Source organism: Jaculus jaculus, chromosome 12 (genome assembly GCF_020740685.1).
Source record: "Jaculus jaculus isolate mJacJac1 chromosome 12, mJacJac1.mat.Y.cur, whole genome shotgun sequence".
Classification (NCBI taxonomy): domain Eukaryota; kingdom Metazoa; phylum Chordata; class Mammalia; order Rodentia; family Dipodidae; genus Jaculus; species Jaculus jaculus.
The window spans coordinates 47,419,281-47,436,277 of NC_059113.1; the positions used below are offsets into that span (position 1 = coordinate 47,419,281).

Sequence of the window (16,997 nt, forward strand, 5' to 3'; positions counted from 1 at the left end):
ATTTTTCTCTGTATTGGTCTCCTTCCCCCTTGTGCTGGTATCTGGTTCATCAGGAAATCAGCACCCTTGCTTGTTTCTCTAATTTTCCTTAGTTTCAGCCGGGGCCCTTTTGAGGTATGATGGGGTGGCTCTCTCCTTAGGATCTACATCTATCTGAAAAAGAGAAGCAGATTCTCCAACGGAGAGTAAGTGAGTTCCAGGACAAATGAAATAACCCTTACTTTTTTTTAATAGAGAGTTTAATAGATGTAGGCCCTCTGTAGCCCATGATTGATGGTAGCTTGATATTGGAGAGAGGGTTTATGTTTGGATATGATTCTGACTTGTTTCCCAGCTCCAGCTATGGGTCCCTTACCACTGAGGGGATCAGTTAGCCAAATCAAGAGCAGTTGGTTCCTCACCATGGTTGTGTGCTGCGATTGCACTTATGTGGGCATCACAACCGGTTATTTGTTGCTAAGTAGGTTAGACCATGAGTTGCTTGGAGAGATATTGGTTATTTTCCCCAATTGCCCATGTAGTACCTTCTGGTACTAGATACACTGACTGTCAGCACTAAGTACTCTTAACTGCTGAGCCATTTCCCCAGCATCAGATTTGAACTCTTGATCCACCTATTTCAGCCCCTGGATATACACAAGGGCATGCATGTAGAAGGAGTTCATTGCCATAGAAACTATGATAATTGACACATTCTTAACTTTATTGCTTGTGTATGCATGTATATGTGCCCATGCAGTGACCCATGATCTTGCCTGTGGTGGGTACACTTGGTTACAGTGGGATGCATTTGCCTGTAGTGGCATCCTGCTCCATTTTTCTTCTGCCCATTTTCACTTGAACCAGAGACTCCTACTGATCCAAGGGTTTGCTATTTTCTTCATGAGCTCTGGCAATTTCCTGATCTCTGTTCGCCTATGGAACTGAGGTTATAGGCATGTGTGGCCACATCAGCTCTTTATGTAGGTCCTGGAGATCCTCAGGCCCTTGTGCTTGCACAGGAAGTACTGGAAGTATGCTGAACTACAGAGCCATCTCTGCAGCCCTGGAACATCTTTTTACAAAAGCAGTAGGACACCCAATTGTGCTTATGACTGAGCTTCAGTGAGGCTCTTCTAGTTCAAGACTGAAGAACAGGTTGCTCCCCCAGGGATCCCCAGGGACAGAAGCTCTGTGGTCATCTTGGTGCCTAGAACTTTTATCCCAAGCCTTCAATGATGGATTAAAAGAAACACAAGTGTGAGCCACTGATAACCATGCCATCTAAGAGACATCTGGGCTCTTAGGGAATTCTATAGAAAAGAATTCTTAGATTCTACAGCGAATAATCTGTGCTTCATTGGAAAACTCTCTTTAAGACTGCTCACACCCTCCCTGGTTGTCTGATTCTAGCTTTTGTTGCCTTTGAGATGTTTTAGGAATCTGTGACTGTAAAGGACTATTCAGCATACAAATAAATCTCATCTGGAGATATGAAGTGAATTTGTCTGGGAGGGGCATCCCCACACCCATGGAAAAGCCAGTTTTTAAAGTTCATATTAGAATTCCTAATCGATAAATGTGCACTTCAGATTATCCTTTAGATGGCTGAGGTATTTACAGTGTTCATGTTATCTGTGTGAAAGATTTTATCTTTGTATTAACTGTATTTAGCTTTGTATTAACTGTTTTTGTCCAGAAAAGCTTAGGCCCATTCCTGGTTATCTCTGTGGTCCTCATTGGGGTGATAATAGAAATAACATATAACAGTGACCATCCATCCATCTCACTTCACACCTGGACCACATTCCTCCACTGTCTCATGATAACGGCATGCTTGGCCCACATCCCCCTTGTATGGTGTAGATGTATAAAAGCCTGCAACAAGGGGTTGGGGAGATACCTTAGCAGTTAAAGGTGCTTGCTTTCAAACCTGCTTGCCCAAGTTAAATTCCTCAGTACTTATATAAAGTTGGATGAATAGTGGTATACACATCTGTGATCTCAACATGTCTATGGCAATGGGAGGTGGATCCAGGAGAACCCAGAAGCTCACTGGCCAGCTAGACTTGTCACACACAGCAGCAACCAACCAGAGACCCTTGATTAAAAAGAAGGTAGAAGACAGGCATGGTGCCACACATCTTTAATCTCAGCATTCAGGAGGCTGAGATGGGGGATTACTGAGTTCAAGTCTGCCATGGGGCTATAAAGTGAGTTCCGGATCAGGTTGGACTAATGTGAGACCTTGCCTTTAATAAAATAAGCAAATAAATAGAAGATGAAAGGAAAGGGCATATACTCCAATAGCTCTTACAAGTGTACCATTGTGGCACATGCACCCATACAGACATTATACACATCTACATATACACACAGACATAAATTTTAAAAACATCGTTAAGTCTGAGATGAAATTGGAGGTGTGAATAAATTGCTATATGTGAACTGCTATAACAAAGGGATAGAGAGGGTAATGAAAATAACCAAAACTCCCTTGAGAATTTGTGTGTAGAGCTTCTCTCCTCCATTTAGAAGGGATGGGGAGTCCCCACATGAAGATCACAGTGATGGAGAGGGAGCACCCTCTGGTGTACCCAGTACTCTCTGACAGTGGCTCAGTTTACCTGTTGTGTAATTTGTGATCTTATAATTCGTATTTTTAAAAAATATATATGAATGAGGAGCAGGGGAGATGGCTCAGTAGGAAATTGCTTACTGCACAAGCATAAGAACCTGAGTTCAATCCCAAAACCAGGTAAATGTCCAGAATGGTGGTAGTGCACAGCTGTAATTCCAACGCTTGGAAGGCAGAGATGGAAGGATCTCCAGGGCTGGCCTTGCTGATCAGGTGAGCTTGGTGAGCTCTAGGTTCAACCAGAAACCCTATCTCAAAGAATAAGGTGGGCTAGACACAAAAAATGGTGCATGCATCTGGCATTTATTTTCAGTGGCCCAAAATAAGAGACCCAGGTATGCTCATATATACACCATACACACACATACTCATGCACATGCAAATAAATTTTAAAAACTATAAGGTGGAGAATGATGTGGCCTATGTGTGCATGCCCATACATATAAACATACACACACACAGCACATATAGGGTGCTGGGGAGATTGCGCACAGTCAGAGCACAAGCCAGGCCACACAACTGAGCACTGAGTCTGGACTCCCAGACCCATGTAGAGTGCCAGAACTTGTGAAGGCTTCTGGAATCTGCGCACCTACCTGGAGAAAGGAGGCAGAATCGGCAGAATTTTCCTAGAAGCTCACAAACAAGAGAGCCTGCCTCACAATAAGGTGAAAGAACAGTATCAACCAGGAAGCTATCGTCTGACCTCCATATGTAGCTATGGCCTACATGTGCCAATACTCACACCCACAAACAACCTACGTAAATAAATATTTTTAAATGTAAATATGAATAGATAAAATGAGGAAAATAGATGAGCCGAGGCTGGGACCCTAGGCAGTGTCACCCACAGGAGTCGAGCAATTTTGTCAAACATGCCTTCAAAAGTGTGGAGTGTCTCCAAGGGCAAGAGGTACATTGGTCAGTGTGCTCTGAGACAATTTCATTCATCACTGGGGACTGGGAATAATGATTCTAGGTTCTGAGATACCTAATAGGGTGCTCTGTCCTCAGAGAGACCTGAGTAAGCAACCTGGTCTTATGCTTTCTTTACATGGAAGTGCCTCACTGAACCTTGGTATAAATGGTCATCTGTCCTGTGGCTTTTGTAAGTAAAATGTGCCAATCACTTAGTTTCTATGGCAGTCAGCTTGTACATGCATATTCTGTACATATCAGGAATTATTTTATGTAGCTTTGGAACATCAGTGGACATGCAGTCTCAATTGTTTGGAATAAAGAATCTTTTTTTTTTTTTAAATACTTTGCCTCCTATGATTTTAGGCAGAGTAAATAAACAGAAGGAAAAATTTTAGTTTGTTTACTGTCGTATTATAAACCAAAGTCAGGAGTCTGTGTTATTTGTCATGGCTCACCCAGCTCCTTGCATGTGCCCGGATATGTGCTCAATAGTATGGGTAAGGAAGGAATGACCAACCGAAGGAACTAGCCACTAGATATCCATTCTAAGCTTCTGAAACACTCACTTCCCTTTTACTGGAGAAAAACAGGTTGCTTATAGCTTATACATATTGTAAGATAACAAACTTGAGCCCTTTTTCTTGTTGTTAATTTTTTTTACTATAAGTGTACATGTTTTTTCATGTAAGCATTTTAGAGAATGTTAGTGAAGACCCAGAAGCTTTAGCAGTGACCACCCCAATAATCGGTGTGGATATGAAAACTATTTTGTTTGGATAATTTGGACTTCTGAAGACTAAAGGGAAAAGGGGAAGTTAAAAATAATAGCAATTGTTTTCTAGCATAAAAAGGAGAGGAGGCTGGGGAGATGGCTCAGTAGATTAAGAGTGCTTGCTATACAAGCACAAGTGCCTGAGAGGGCCAGGGACTACCCAAGTTTAATTTCCCAACTCCCAGGAAAACAGCTTGACATGGCCAGGTCTATAATCCCAGTCAGGAGGCTATGCAGAGACCAGAGCATTGCTAGGACTTGCTGAACAACAACAAAATGCTGCAAGAGGCAGCTCTGGGCTCTGGGTTGAGTGAGAGACTCTGCCTCAAAGAAATAAGTGGTGAATAGAGGAGGACCCCAATCATCCAGTGTCATTCCCTCGCCTCTGTATGCACAACGTGCATCTGCACACACAAGTGCATACATTATACACAACACAAGCCACACCACACATAATCTACATACCTGCACACCCAAAACAACAACAAATCAACAAGGATAACTTCCAGTATGGTTGTTCCACTGAATCTAGCTTTCCATCTTTCCACCAAGCAATTTCAATATATCCAAGGGCTTAGAAACTCTATACATATATCCTATGTTCACATGACAGTCCAGCAAAGAAGAGAGGTATGCTTATGCACTAGTTTATGACAGTAAGGAAAACTACTCCCAAGCCAGGTCTGGTGGCACATGCCATGTGTTTGAGGCCAGCTTGAGACTACATAATGAATCCCAGGTCATCCTGGGTTAGAGCAAGACTTTGCCTTGAAAAACAACAAACAAACAAAAACTGCTCTCATAAAATGCACCTGTTCTCAGATCACATTGGCCTGTAGCAAGCAGGGGAAGTGAGATCACCTTGACTGGCTTAGACCAACCCAGAGCCAGGCTGAAAGGGTACCTTTCTTATCACACAGTCATGAAAAGGCTAGCACCCCACCTAAAAAAAAATCCATATTTTCTGCCTGCAACTATGAAAGAAAAGCTATTGGTGTGTTAGAGTGACAGACAATATGCTATAGAGAAAATGTCACTTTTATCTCACTGTCCTTCTATATTCTTCAGCTGTCAGTCACTCTTTTAATGTTTCTAAAGTGTGGTTATGTCCACGATATTCCCTTAGGTCTCTTATTTCACTGCAGCCTGGGCTAGTAATTCTGAGTTACTGGATGCTGCGGATGTTGGTTTCATCCTTGTAGCTTGACTCACGGTAAAAATGAAGCAGCTCTGAAGGTTGCTTCTGCTCAGTGTAGTACCCGCCCGCTTCCTTTCTCCCTAGGCACAAGTGTGCTCCTGGCAGTGTTAGAAAGGTTGTGTGATAGCAGAAGTGCTGCCTTGCCAGTGCCCTGCAACCAGGGCAAGGTGCTAAATGCCTAGTAATAACCCTCCGAAGAGGGAAGGAGAAAACAGACTCCCACTGCCAAATTGAATTGAATTGAATGGATCCTAGTAATGTTGTAGTTGCTTTTACACAGTGGGGTCCTCCTTACTCAAAAAGAACACTAGGACCAGGTATGGTAGTGACTGCCTATAACCCAACACTCAGGAGATGGAGAGTTTAATGATAGCCTGGGGTATGAAAAACATTCCAGGCCTCCTGCATCACACAGCAAGACCCGGTCTCCAAAACCAAAACAAAAGCAAACAAGACAATATAGTAGTATGAAAACCCAGTGGAAAAGCAGTTTGCTCTCCTCTGAATGTATGAGGGATGTAAACCAATAATAAGCACACACATGTCTAGGGAATGGCTGTAGGAATTCCCATGTGCCACCTCTTCACTCATTGAGAGAATCTGCATCATTTGCCAAAGAGTTCTGGAGCCCCTTGGATCAAATGATGAGGGCTGTTGAGCGTGATCCAAGCATTACATCTTTCTTCACAAGCACGTCACCCATGTTGCGTGAACAGGGTGTGATTGTCCATCCATGGAACAGCTGATTGCTTTTCTATATTTTGTTTCCAAGTTCTTTGATAATTCAAAGGCAAACCCATTGTTTGGCCTACGAGTTTGTTTCCTTGGAGTCTATTTTGGGGAAACATTAAGTTTATGTCTTTATTGTCTTGGATCCTTATAATGTAAAATTCAGCCAAGAACAAGTAACTGTTATACTTTGTATATAAGGTTTCCCCACCATAAGGCTCATGAGTAGCTTGTTTTCCAGCTGGTCGTGTTCCTGAAAGATGATTGGTAGCTTTCATCAAGGGATTAACCCATAAATTAGTTAGTTCATAGTGCATGGGCTATTATTGGGAGGTTAGAATTATTTGAAGGAAGTTGGTCACTGGGTGGCATGCCTTTCAGAGGTATATCTTGTCCTCAAACCCTTGTACTGCATTCTGCTTCCTGGCCACCATGACCACACCATCTCCACCATAATCTTCTGCCTCACTATGGCAACCATGGCCTGAAATGTCTAAAACCGTGACCCATCTTCACCAAACTTGAACAGTATTGGACCCATCAATATTTTGACATGGATGATGGAAGACCAAAAAAAGATATCAAAATAGAAGAGGGGGGCTGGAGAGATGGCTCAGTGGTTAAAGTACTTGCCTGCAAAGCCTACAGTTCCCCAGTACCCACATAAGCCAGATGCACAAAGTAACATGTGCTCTGGAGTTCTTTTTGCTGTGCCTAGAGGCTTTAGTGTGCCCATTCTCCTTCTCTGCCTCCCCCCACATATTGGATTGCAAATAAATAAATATTTTAAAAATGAAAGAAGGACTAGTTGGAAGTAACAGATTCAGTGGAAGAGGTATGGAGTGAGGAATCAAAAAAAGTTAATGGGATTATGATCAAATATACTATACATGCATGAAAATTTTCAATAAAAAAGTTTTTACAAAAGCTTGGGCTGGAGAGATGGCTTAGTGGTTAAGACATTTGCCTGTGAAGTCTATGGATCCATGTATGACTCTCCAGATCCCACATAAGCCACAGATACAAGGTGACACAAGCGTGCAAGGTCACACATGCACACAAGAGGGCACATGCATCTGGAGTTCGAATGCAGTGGCTGGAGGCCCTGGCATGCCAATTTGCTCTCACAAATGTGCTCTCTCTCTCTCTCTCATAAATGAATAGTCTTTAGTTGTTTATGTTGTGCATTTTGTCATAGCACTGGAAGTGACAGCAATCTTACCTTGTCTATTCTTGAAAAGGAAGGCAGGCTTCACAGTTAACTGACTCCCTCCTGTTTGCCCACAGGTCTGCCGACTTGAGCGACACTTGTGCTCTGGGCAATACCAAGGAACCCTCTTTGCTGGGCAGCCATCGATGTTCATCACACCAGACAGCAGCCCTCCCAGGGACAAGCTGTGTGAACTGGTGCTCCTTTGTGGAGGACAAGTCAGTCAAGCCCCGCATCAGGCCAGCCTCATCATTGGGCCCTACAGTGGAAAAAAGGAAGCAACAATCAAGTGTCTTTCAGAAAAATGGGTCTTAGGTAGGTGGTGAGAACCCAACCGGTGTTGGGGGTGGGTGGGAAAGGCTCCTGCTGATCACATGGCTGTCCAGAGCTTGCTAGGGAGTACCATTTTGTACTCTTACAGGGAGTACCATTTTGCCCTCTTAGGTGTAAAAGAGGGATCATGGTACCCAAGTCCCTTTCACATGGCCCAGGATCTGGGACCTGACAGTTTCCAGGTATATTCTCTTACAGCCTGCCCCTTACTGCAAGCCAAGGAATGGTTCACAAGGAATAGAAACCTTTGTCCCTATGGCTGGGCCCTTCCCCCCCCTCTTCTCCTCTCCCTACCTGTTTGCCTCTTCTCCATTCTCTGTCTGTAAACCCCAGTTCTGGTTTTTCTTACTCAATCTGAACATTCTCCTTGAATAGATAAGTAGATAATCATGCTCTCTCAAGTCACAATCACACAGAACCACATACATCTCACGAATGTCTTTTAATAACTGATGATTATCCTTGCTACATTTTTCAAGTATGGCAATCAAAAGTAAGTTTTGCTATCTGCTACAGAGAAATTTTTCTTTTGCCTGCAAACAACCTTCCATTAAAAGAAAGAAAGAAAGCTACCCACTTATCCAGTCTTTAAAAAGCCAAGAAGCTATTTACGCCTTTCTAAATGTTGAGAATATAACCTTCAAACAGCCTATGTTTTGAGGTAGCCCTTGTTTGGTTTCTTGGAAAAGTATGTGTATAAAAAAAGATAGCAACTGCAGACCAAAACTGTGCTTTTCAAAACCATCTTGTTGGGGAACGGAACTGTCAACAGTCAGCATCAACAGCTGATCTTTGAAAAGTTTGGGAACTGTGTGCAATGCAGGGGCCCCAGTCCAGGCCTGTGTGCTGTTGTTTCCAGGTTGGGTGACTATATGCTCTTCCTGTTGCTCTCCCTTTTGTGTAGTCACTGGTCCAGGCCCCTGAGCTCTTCCGGTTGTTTTGCTGTCTGGGTTTAGGAGAGAGTGTCCATGTGCCTGCCTGGTCTGCCCAAGGCTCTGCAGCCTTCTTTGCATGTCCTGCTGGCTTGTGCTATCCTTGCTTCTGCTTTTTTTCTCCCCTGACTGACGTTCTGTTTCTGATCTTTCATTGAGTACACCATCTCCCTGTGCCCTTGGCAGCATCCGGGAATTGTGTGTGCCACAGTCCTGCCAATGTAAGATGGGTCCCCCAACTCTCAGGCACCCCCAAGCACACTGAGTCCTTCAGTCTGGCTATGTATCTTTCAAATACTTATTCACATTTTCTGAATGACTTCAACAGCTCCAGCAATACCTTTGTTTTTCTACAGTTATTTGCTGTGTGCAAACAAAAGTATTGTTTCTTCTGTGCATTCGTGCACCGACCTATAAACACAGCAGAACCCTGCACTTCCTGTCCCCACCAGGCTGTACCACCCATTTATTCTTTCACTGCTCACCTCATGTGGTCAGAGAGGTGAGTGTGTTCAGCCTTGTCCAGACTCCCCAAGTGACAGCTTTCCACTCCTAACTCTGACAGTGACATATGCCCTTCGAAGACTTTCATTTTTCCCACGCATATGCTCAGTGTTAAAGCACTTGCCCAGCATGTACAAGGCTCTGGATTTGATCCAGTAGCACCACAGAGAGGGGGAGAGAGAGAGAGACATGTAGAATATTTCATTCTCAAGATGTGATGATTAAAATGAAAATCTTTTAAAGTATTATTCTGGAAGAAAAATTATTTGGTGATAAATTATGAAAGGCATTTGGGCTGGAGAGATGGCTTAGCAGTTAAGGCATTTGCCTGCAAAGCCAAAAGTTCCCGGCTCGATTCTCCAGGACCCACATAAGCCAGATCAAGGGGGTGCATGCATGTGGAGTTCATTTGCACTGGCTGGAGGCCCTGGCACACCTGTCCTCTCTCTCTCTGCCCCTTTCTCTCTCTCAAATAAATAAATAAATAATATTTTTTAAAAATTGTGGAAGGCAATCAATAATCAGAATTTATTAGTTAAATTTATTCCAACAGAAATGGCAAAGTGTATGAGATCAGGCCCAATGGCAGTTTTTAAAAAGTCTGGATAAAAACATTTTTGTAAGTGTTAAAAGTAGCTTATGGGCTGGAGACATTGCCTAGTGGTTAAGACGCTTGCCTGCAAAGTCAAAAGATCCAGGCTCGACTCCCTAGGACCCATGTAAGCCAGATGCACAAGGAGATGCACGCATCTGGGGTTCATTTGCAGTGGCCGGAGTCCCTGGTGCACCTATTTTCTCTCTCTCTCTTTCCCTATTTCTGTATCTATGTCTCTCAAATAAATAAATAAAGGTAAAATATTTTTTAAAAGTTGCTTATTAGATCAGCTTTCAGATTTGCAAGTTGCTAGCTGAAATGAAAACTCCAGGATCAGAGGGAGATGTGTTTGCTTGGCTACTTGTAACTTCATCTTTATTCTTATAGTTTCTGGGGCTTTGTCTGAAGCCACTAAGAGGTTCCTTTTTTTCTTTTCCCCCTAGTTATGTAGAAAGGTAAGCACCAAACACAACAGTTCCCCAGAGTCTCCAGCATCCTAGAGTTGTGACCCATCAGATAAACCTTTTATCCTTGTATTGTCTAAACCTCAGAAACATCAAACCCAGTACCTATGACTATGAAAGACATAGTGATTATTCTATTTAAAAGAATTTCTTGTAGCCTTTAGCATTCTACCAGTCTGCCTTCTTTGTGGCATGTGGCTGATGTAGAACAAAGAGTGAATGTAAAAGTCACCGTGTGGGGCTCAACAGAGGTCTTTTAAGCCCTGCCTTTCTCATTTGACCCACATAGTACCACAGGCTCCAAGCTGCCTTACAAGGAGTTGTGTTCCCTGCTCACTCCCTAGAGCCCATTTTCCCTGAAACAGCACTGTGCTTAGGCCAACATGCTCCATGAATCATTCAACCAGAAGGAGAATGGGGATTTTTGAGAATTAATACACTTGTGAGCACTAGAATATGTATGAAAATAAACAGGAAAACAAATCAAATTCCTGGCACTAAGAACTAAGGATAACATTACCTGTACCTGATGTCAGTAACATGGATGCTATTTGAGACTTTCTTATAATGCTTGGATTTCCCCAGCACTCCCATGAAATATAATTCCTATTTTATATCTCAGAGACCCTGGGGTCTGAATGGGAGGTGGGTGGAGCTCTGTGCCCCACATAGTCACATGAGTGACATTGTGCTGTGGTCCTTTCTGCTCATGCTGTCACTCCCCTCAGTGTTATCAAGTAATGTGGGTTTGGCCTTTCTCATAAGACTGGTTCCAGTCTCAGGCGCCCCTTAATTGTCTGGGCTACATTCAAGAGATAAGACATACATTTATGCTGTTGTGGGAACATAATGTAATATTCTCAACAACTTTGCCAAAAAAAAAAGTTTAGCCTTGACATGATTTCCTCCTTACTTACAAAAACCATTTGACTCTACTATTTCCCCATATCAGTGTTTTCAGGAAAAGGGTTCCTGATAGCTGGGGGACCCTTCTCATGCATAACTGGGGAACCCTTCTCATGCTGACCTAAGTTTTTCACTGTGGCATTTATGGAACAAGGCTGCTCAGAGGCCATGGACCTTGGGGCTTCGTACTTAAGTGGATATATGAGAATTCAGGCTCATCTCAGTAAATATCTTCATTGCATAGATAGGAACTATTCAGAGCAAGCTGGAGTTGACTGTAGGTGGCGACAGTGGCAGGGAGGAAACTAGAACAGTATGGAAGGGAGGTGTGCCCATGGCCTGCCCTCCTCTTTCCCTGTGCCTAATTGATTTTACCAAGGAATAGAGGTTTTCAACTCCGGAGAAAAGTAATTATCAATCACAGTATGCCTGAATAAAAACAAAATGGAAACAAAGTGGAATTTTATAAGTGTCTAACTTTACGCAGATACCTACCTATCATTACTAGCATTGTCTGAATCAGCTGCTTGAGGCTAACAGCGTTTTAGCATTAGCTTTGGAAAGAATGGGTTCAGAAAGAGGAGTGCCTGTACTGTCCCTTCATGGGATGTGTTGATCACTTAATGGTTCCAGGTGGTTGTGTTTCAGCTGCCCTAACTATCAAGGTTGTCTCTGTTAAATTCACACCAACAGAGCTCAGCTGCTAGGTGTGAATTTTATCAAAGACATAAAGGTTACACCCCCAGTAAAGGCACTGGCAAACATGAAAGTGAAAGATGCTCCCCTGAGCTTTTGCCCAGCCAAAGGCCTGTCCCTTCAGCCTCTCTCCAACAACCAAGTAAAAACACAGCAAGTGATTATGTTGTTAACTCAAAAATAGAGATAGTGTCAACTAGAAATAATGTGAAGCAGAGATGGATAGTGTGAATATGAAGGCATTTATCTCCATTAATAGAAATGGCTTGGAAGTCGTTGTGGCAGGAAACTTCCTACAACTTGCCAAATTCACCAACCCCTCTGCAGCAGCCCTGGCTCCAAGCAAGGACCCCAGTGTTTCACAGCTGCCTGTGGCTCCGAGGGTCTGAAAGGTTAATGCACATAAAAGGAACTTCAAAGCTCAGCTGTGTAATGGGATGTTACTGACAATTCAGCCTGTCTTTCCTTATTGGCCTGCTTCATCATGCTTTTGGCTATCATGCTTTCAGTTATTACTATAAAGCAGTTGCTTGGAATGCGTTGGAATTTAGTTCCTCCCCCACTTCCTCCTTTCTTGTTGCTGTTGCTATCTAAGCAGCCTATGTTGAACATCCTAGAACCTGGTGTGTAGAGCTAGTGGTACAGCTGAGTTGATTGCCCCTCAAATTCTTTTTTTTTTTTTTTAAATTTATTTATTTGAGAGCGACAGACAGAGAGAGAAAGACAGATAGAGGGAGAGAGAGAATGGGCGCGCCAGGGCTTCCAGCCTCTGCAAACGAACTCCAGACGCGTGCGCCCCCTTGTGCATCTGGCTAACGTGGGACCTGGGGAACCGAGCCTCGAACCGGGGTCCTTAGGCTTCACAGGCAAGCGCTTAACCGCTAAGCCATCTCTCCAGCCCCCCCTCAAATTCTTATGCCAAAGCCTTGCAGGTACCTTAGGAGGTTGCTGTATTTGGGGAAAAGGCCTTCGAAGAGGTAAAAATGGTTAAATGAGGTTATAAGTCTGGGGCTCTAGTCTGATATGATACTTTCCCTCCTAAGACAAGGACATATATGCACAGAAAAGGCTGTGAGAGGGCACTGGGAGCAGGGCCATCTGCTGGCAGTCCTTGGCCTCAGACTTCAATCTGCAAAAGTATGAGGAAGCAGGTGTATTTTGTTCTGGCCACCGTATCTGGGGTCCTTCCTTATGGCAGCTGGAGCTTGTTGCAATGAGAGGACTGAGACAGTTCCACACAGTCACTGCAACGGCCTGCACAGTTCCCCTGGACTTTCAGGGTCCTCAGCTCAGGCAAAACTAGGTTTTGAAGCTTAAACACTAAGAAGATTTTTCAGGAGAAACCAGTATGAATCAGTTGGAGATTTTTTTTTTTAATTTATTTATTTATTTATTTGAGAGCGACAGACACAGAGAGAGAGACAGATAGAGGGAGAGAGAGAGAATGGGCGCGCCAGGGCCTCCAGCCTCTGCAAACGAACTCCAGACGCATGCGCCCCCTTGTGCATCTGGCTATCGTGGGACCTGGGGAACCGAGCCTCGAACCAGGGTCCTTAGGCTTCACAGGCAAGCGCTTAACCGCTAAGCCATCTCTCCAGCCCCAGTTGGAGATTTTGTGGAAGATATTTAATGCAGGTTTAAGCATAAGGGTTAGGAGAAATAAAGATGCTCATAAAGAGAATAAAGGCATGTCAGAGAGCATGAGTATGGGTTTCTCTGAGAGAGTTGTAATTAAGTGTGTTAGTATTAGCCATAGTATGATTTTGGTGAGTGTCAAGCTATATCCCAAAAGGTTGCTAAGAAACCTTTTCTTCCATTGTTCTCTCTCTCTTTTTTTTTTTTTAATTTTTATTAACATTTTCCATGATTATAAAATATATCCCATGGTAATTCCCTCCCTCCCCACCCCCACACTTTCCCGTTTGAAATTCCATTCTCAATCATATTACCTCCCCATTACAATCATTGTAATTACATATATACAATATCAACCTATTAAGTATCCTCCTCCCTTCCTTTCTCCACCCTTTATGTCTCCTTTTCAACTTACTGGCTTCTGCTACTAAGTATTTTCATTCTCACACAGAAGCCCAGTCATCTGTAGCTAGGATCCCCATATGAGGGAGAACATGTGGCGCTTGGCTTTCTGGGCCTGGGTTACCTGACTTAGTATAATACTTTCCAGGTCCATCCATTTTTATGCAAATTTCATAACTTCATTTTTCTTTACCGCTGAGTAGAACTCCATTGTATAAATGTACCACATCTTCATTATCCACTCATCTGTTGAGGGACATCTAGGCTGGTTCCATTTCCCAGCTATTATAAATTGAGCAGCAATAAACATGGTTGAGCATGTACTTCTAAGGAAATGAGATGAGTCCTTTGGATATATGCCTAGGAGTGCTATAGCTGGGTCATATGGTAGATCAATCTCTAGCTGCTTTAGGAACCTCCACACTGTTTTCCACAATGGCTGGGCCAGATTGCATTCCCACCAGCAGTGCAGAAGGGTTCTTTTTTTTCCACATCCCCGCCAACATTTATGATCATTTGTTTTCATGATGGAGGCCAATCTGACAGGAGTGAGATGGAATCTCAATGTAGTTTTAATCTGCATTTCCCTGATGACTAGTGACGTAGAACATTTTTTTAGGTGCTTATATGCCATTCGTATTTCTTCCTTTGAGAACTCTCTATTTAGCTCCTTAGCCCATTTTTTGATTGGCTTGTTTGATTCCTTATTAGTTAACTTTTTGAGTTCTTTGTATATCCTAGATATTAATCCTCTATCAGATATATAGCTGGCGAAGATTTTTTCCCATTCTGTAGGTTGCCTCTTTGCTTTTTTCACTGTGTCCTTTGCGGTGCAAAATCTTTGTAATTTCATTAGGTCCCAGTGGTTAATCTGTGGTTTTATTGCCTGAGCAATTGGGGTTGTATTCAGAAAGTCTTTGCCAAGACCAATATGTTGAAGGGTTTCCCCTACTTTTTCCTCTAGCAGTTTCAAAGTTTCCGGTCTGATGTTAAGGTCTTTAATCCATTTGGACTTAATTCTTATGCATGGCGAGAGAGAAGAATCTATTTTCATCCTTCTGCAGATATTTATCCAGTTTTCAAAACACCATTTGCTGAAGAGGCTGTCTCTTCTCCAATGAGTATTTTTGGCATTTTTATCGAATATCAGGTGGCTATAGCTACTTGGGCTTACATCTGGGTCCTCTATTCTGTTCCACTGATCTACATGTCTGTTTTTGTGCCAGTACCATGCTGTTTTTGTTACTATGGCTCTGTAGTATAGGTTAAAATCAGGTATGGTGATACCACCAGCCTCTTTTTTGTTGCTCAGTATTATTTTAGATATTCGAGGTTTTTTATGATTCCAAATGAATTTTTGGATTGTTTTTTCTATTTCCATGAAGAAAGCCTTTGGAATTTTGATAGGGATTGCATTAAATGTGTAGATTGCTTTAGGTAAGATTGCCATTTTCACGATATTGATTCTTCCAAGCCAGGAACAAGGGATGTTTCTCCACTTTCTAGTGTCTTCTGCAATTTCTCGCTTGAGTGTCTTAAAGTTCTTATTGTATAGATTCTTTACTTCCTTAGTTAGGTTTATTCCAAGGTATTTTATTTTTTTTGATGCAATTGTGAATGGGAGTGATTCTCTGATTTCATCCTCTGTGTGTTTGTTGTTAGCATATACGAAGGCTACTGATTTCTGTGTATTTATTTTGTATCCTGCTACATTGCTGTAGGTTTTGATCAGCTCTAACAGCTTGCTAGTAGAGTCTTTAGGGTCCTTTATGTATAGAATCATGTCATCTGCAAATAATGATAACTTGATTTCTTCCTTTCCAATTTGTATCCCTTTTATGTGTGTCTCTTGCCTTATTGCTATGGCTAAGACTTCCAAAACTATATTAAATAGAAGTGGAGACAGTGGACACCCTTGTCTTGTTCCTGATTTTAGTGGAAAAGCTTCCAGTTTTTCCCCATTTAGTAATATGTTGGCTGTAGGCTTGTCATAAATAGCCTTTATTATATTGAGATATGTTCCTTCTATTCCCAGTCTCTGTAGGACTTTTATCATGAAGGGATGTTGGATTTTGTCAAATGCTTTCTCTGCATCTAATGAGATGATCATGTGATTTTTGTCCTTCAACCCATTTATGTAATGTATTACATTTATAGATTTGCGTATGTTGAACCATCCCTGCATCTCTGGGATAAAGCCTACTTGGTCAGGGTGAATGATCTTTTTGATATACTCTTGTATTCTGTTTGCCAATATTTTGTTGAGAATTTTTGCATCTATGTTCATGAGGGAGATTGGTCTGTAATTTTCTTTTTTTGTTCTATCTTTTCCTGGTTTTGGTATCAGGGTGATGCTGGCCTCATAGAAGGAGTTTGGTAGGATTCCTTCTTTTTCTATTTCCTGGAAAAGCTTAAGAAGCAATGGTGTTAGCTCTTCCTTAAAAGTCTGGTAAAATTCAGCAGTGAATCCATCCGGGCCTGGGCTTTTTTTAGTTGGGAGATTATTGATAACTGCTCGGATCTCCATGTTTGTTATAGGTCTATTTAAGTGATTAATCTCATTTTGATTTAATTTAGGTAGGTCATATAGATCAAGGAAATCATCCATTTCTTTCAGATTTTCATACTTTGTGGAGTATATGCTTTTATAGTATGTCCCTATAATTTTTTGAATTTCTCTGGAATCTGTTGTGATGTTACCTTGTTCATCTCTGATTTTATTAATTTGTGTCTCTTCTCTCTTTCTTTTGGTCAGATTTGCTAAGGGTTTATCAATCTTGTTTATCCTTTCAAAGAACCAACTCTTTGTTTCATTAATTCTTTGGATTGTTCTTTTTGTTTCTATTTCATTAATTTCTGCCCTAATCTTTATTATTTCTTCCCGTCTACTACTTTTTGGTTTGCCTTGTTCTTCTTTTTCCAAGGCTTTAAGGCGAAGCATTAGGTCGTTTACTTGCGACCTTTCTAATTTCTTAATATAGGCACTTAAGGCTATAAATTTACCTCTTAGAACTGCCTTCATTGTGTCCCAGAGATTTTGGTATGTTGTGTTCTCATTATCATTTAACTCTATAAATTTTTTG

General features: G+C 42.1%; 1 protein-coding gene across 4 annotated transcripts in view; it reads left to right on the top strand.

Annotated features, from left to right (window-relative positions):
* Mcph1 (microcephalin 1) overlaps positions 1-16,997 on the top strand; it is a 248,849-nt gene that overhangs the window by 212,610 nt on the left and 19,242 nt on the right. For 3 of the 4 annotated variants that reach the window (XM_045130855.1, XM_045130859.1, XM_045130858.1), the window contains one exon: positions 7,525-7,762. The exons of the other annotated variant lie outside the window; for it this stretch is intronic. In XM_045130855.1, coding sequence (XP_044986790.1) covers positions 7,525-7,762 — 238 coding nt within the window. The remainder of the gene's footprint in view (positions 1-7,524; positions 7,763-16,997) is intronic. 4 annotated transcript variants of the gene reach the window in all.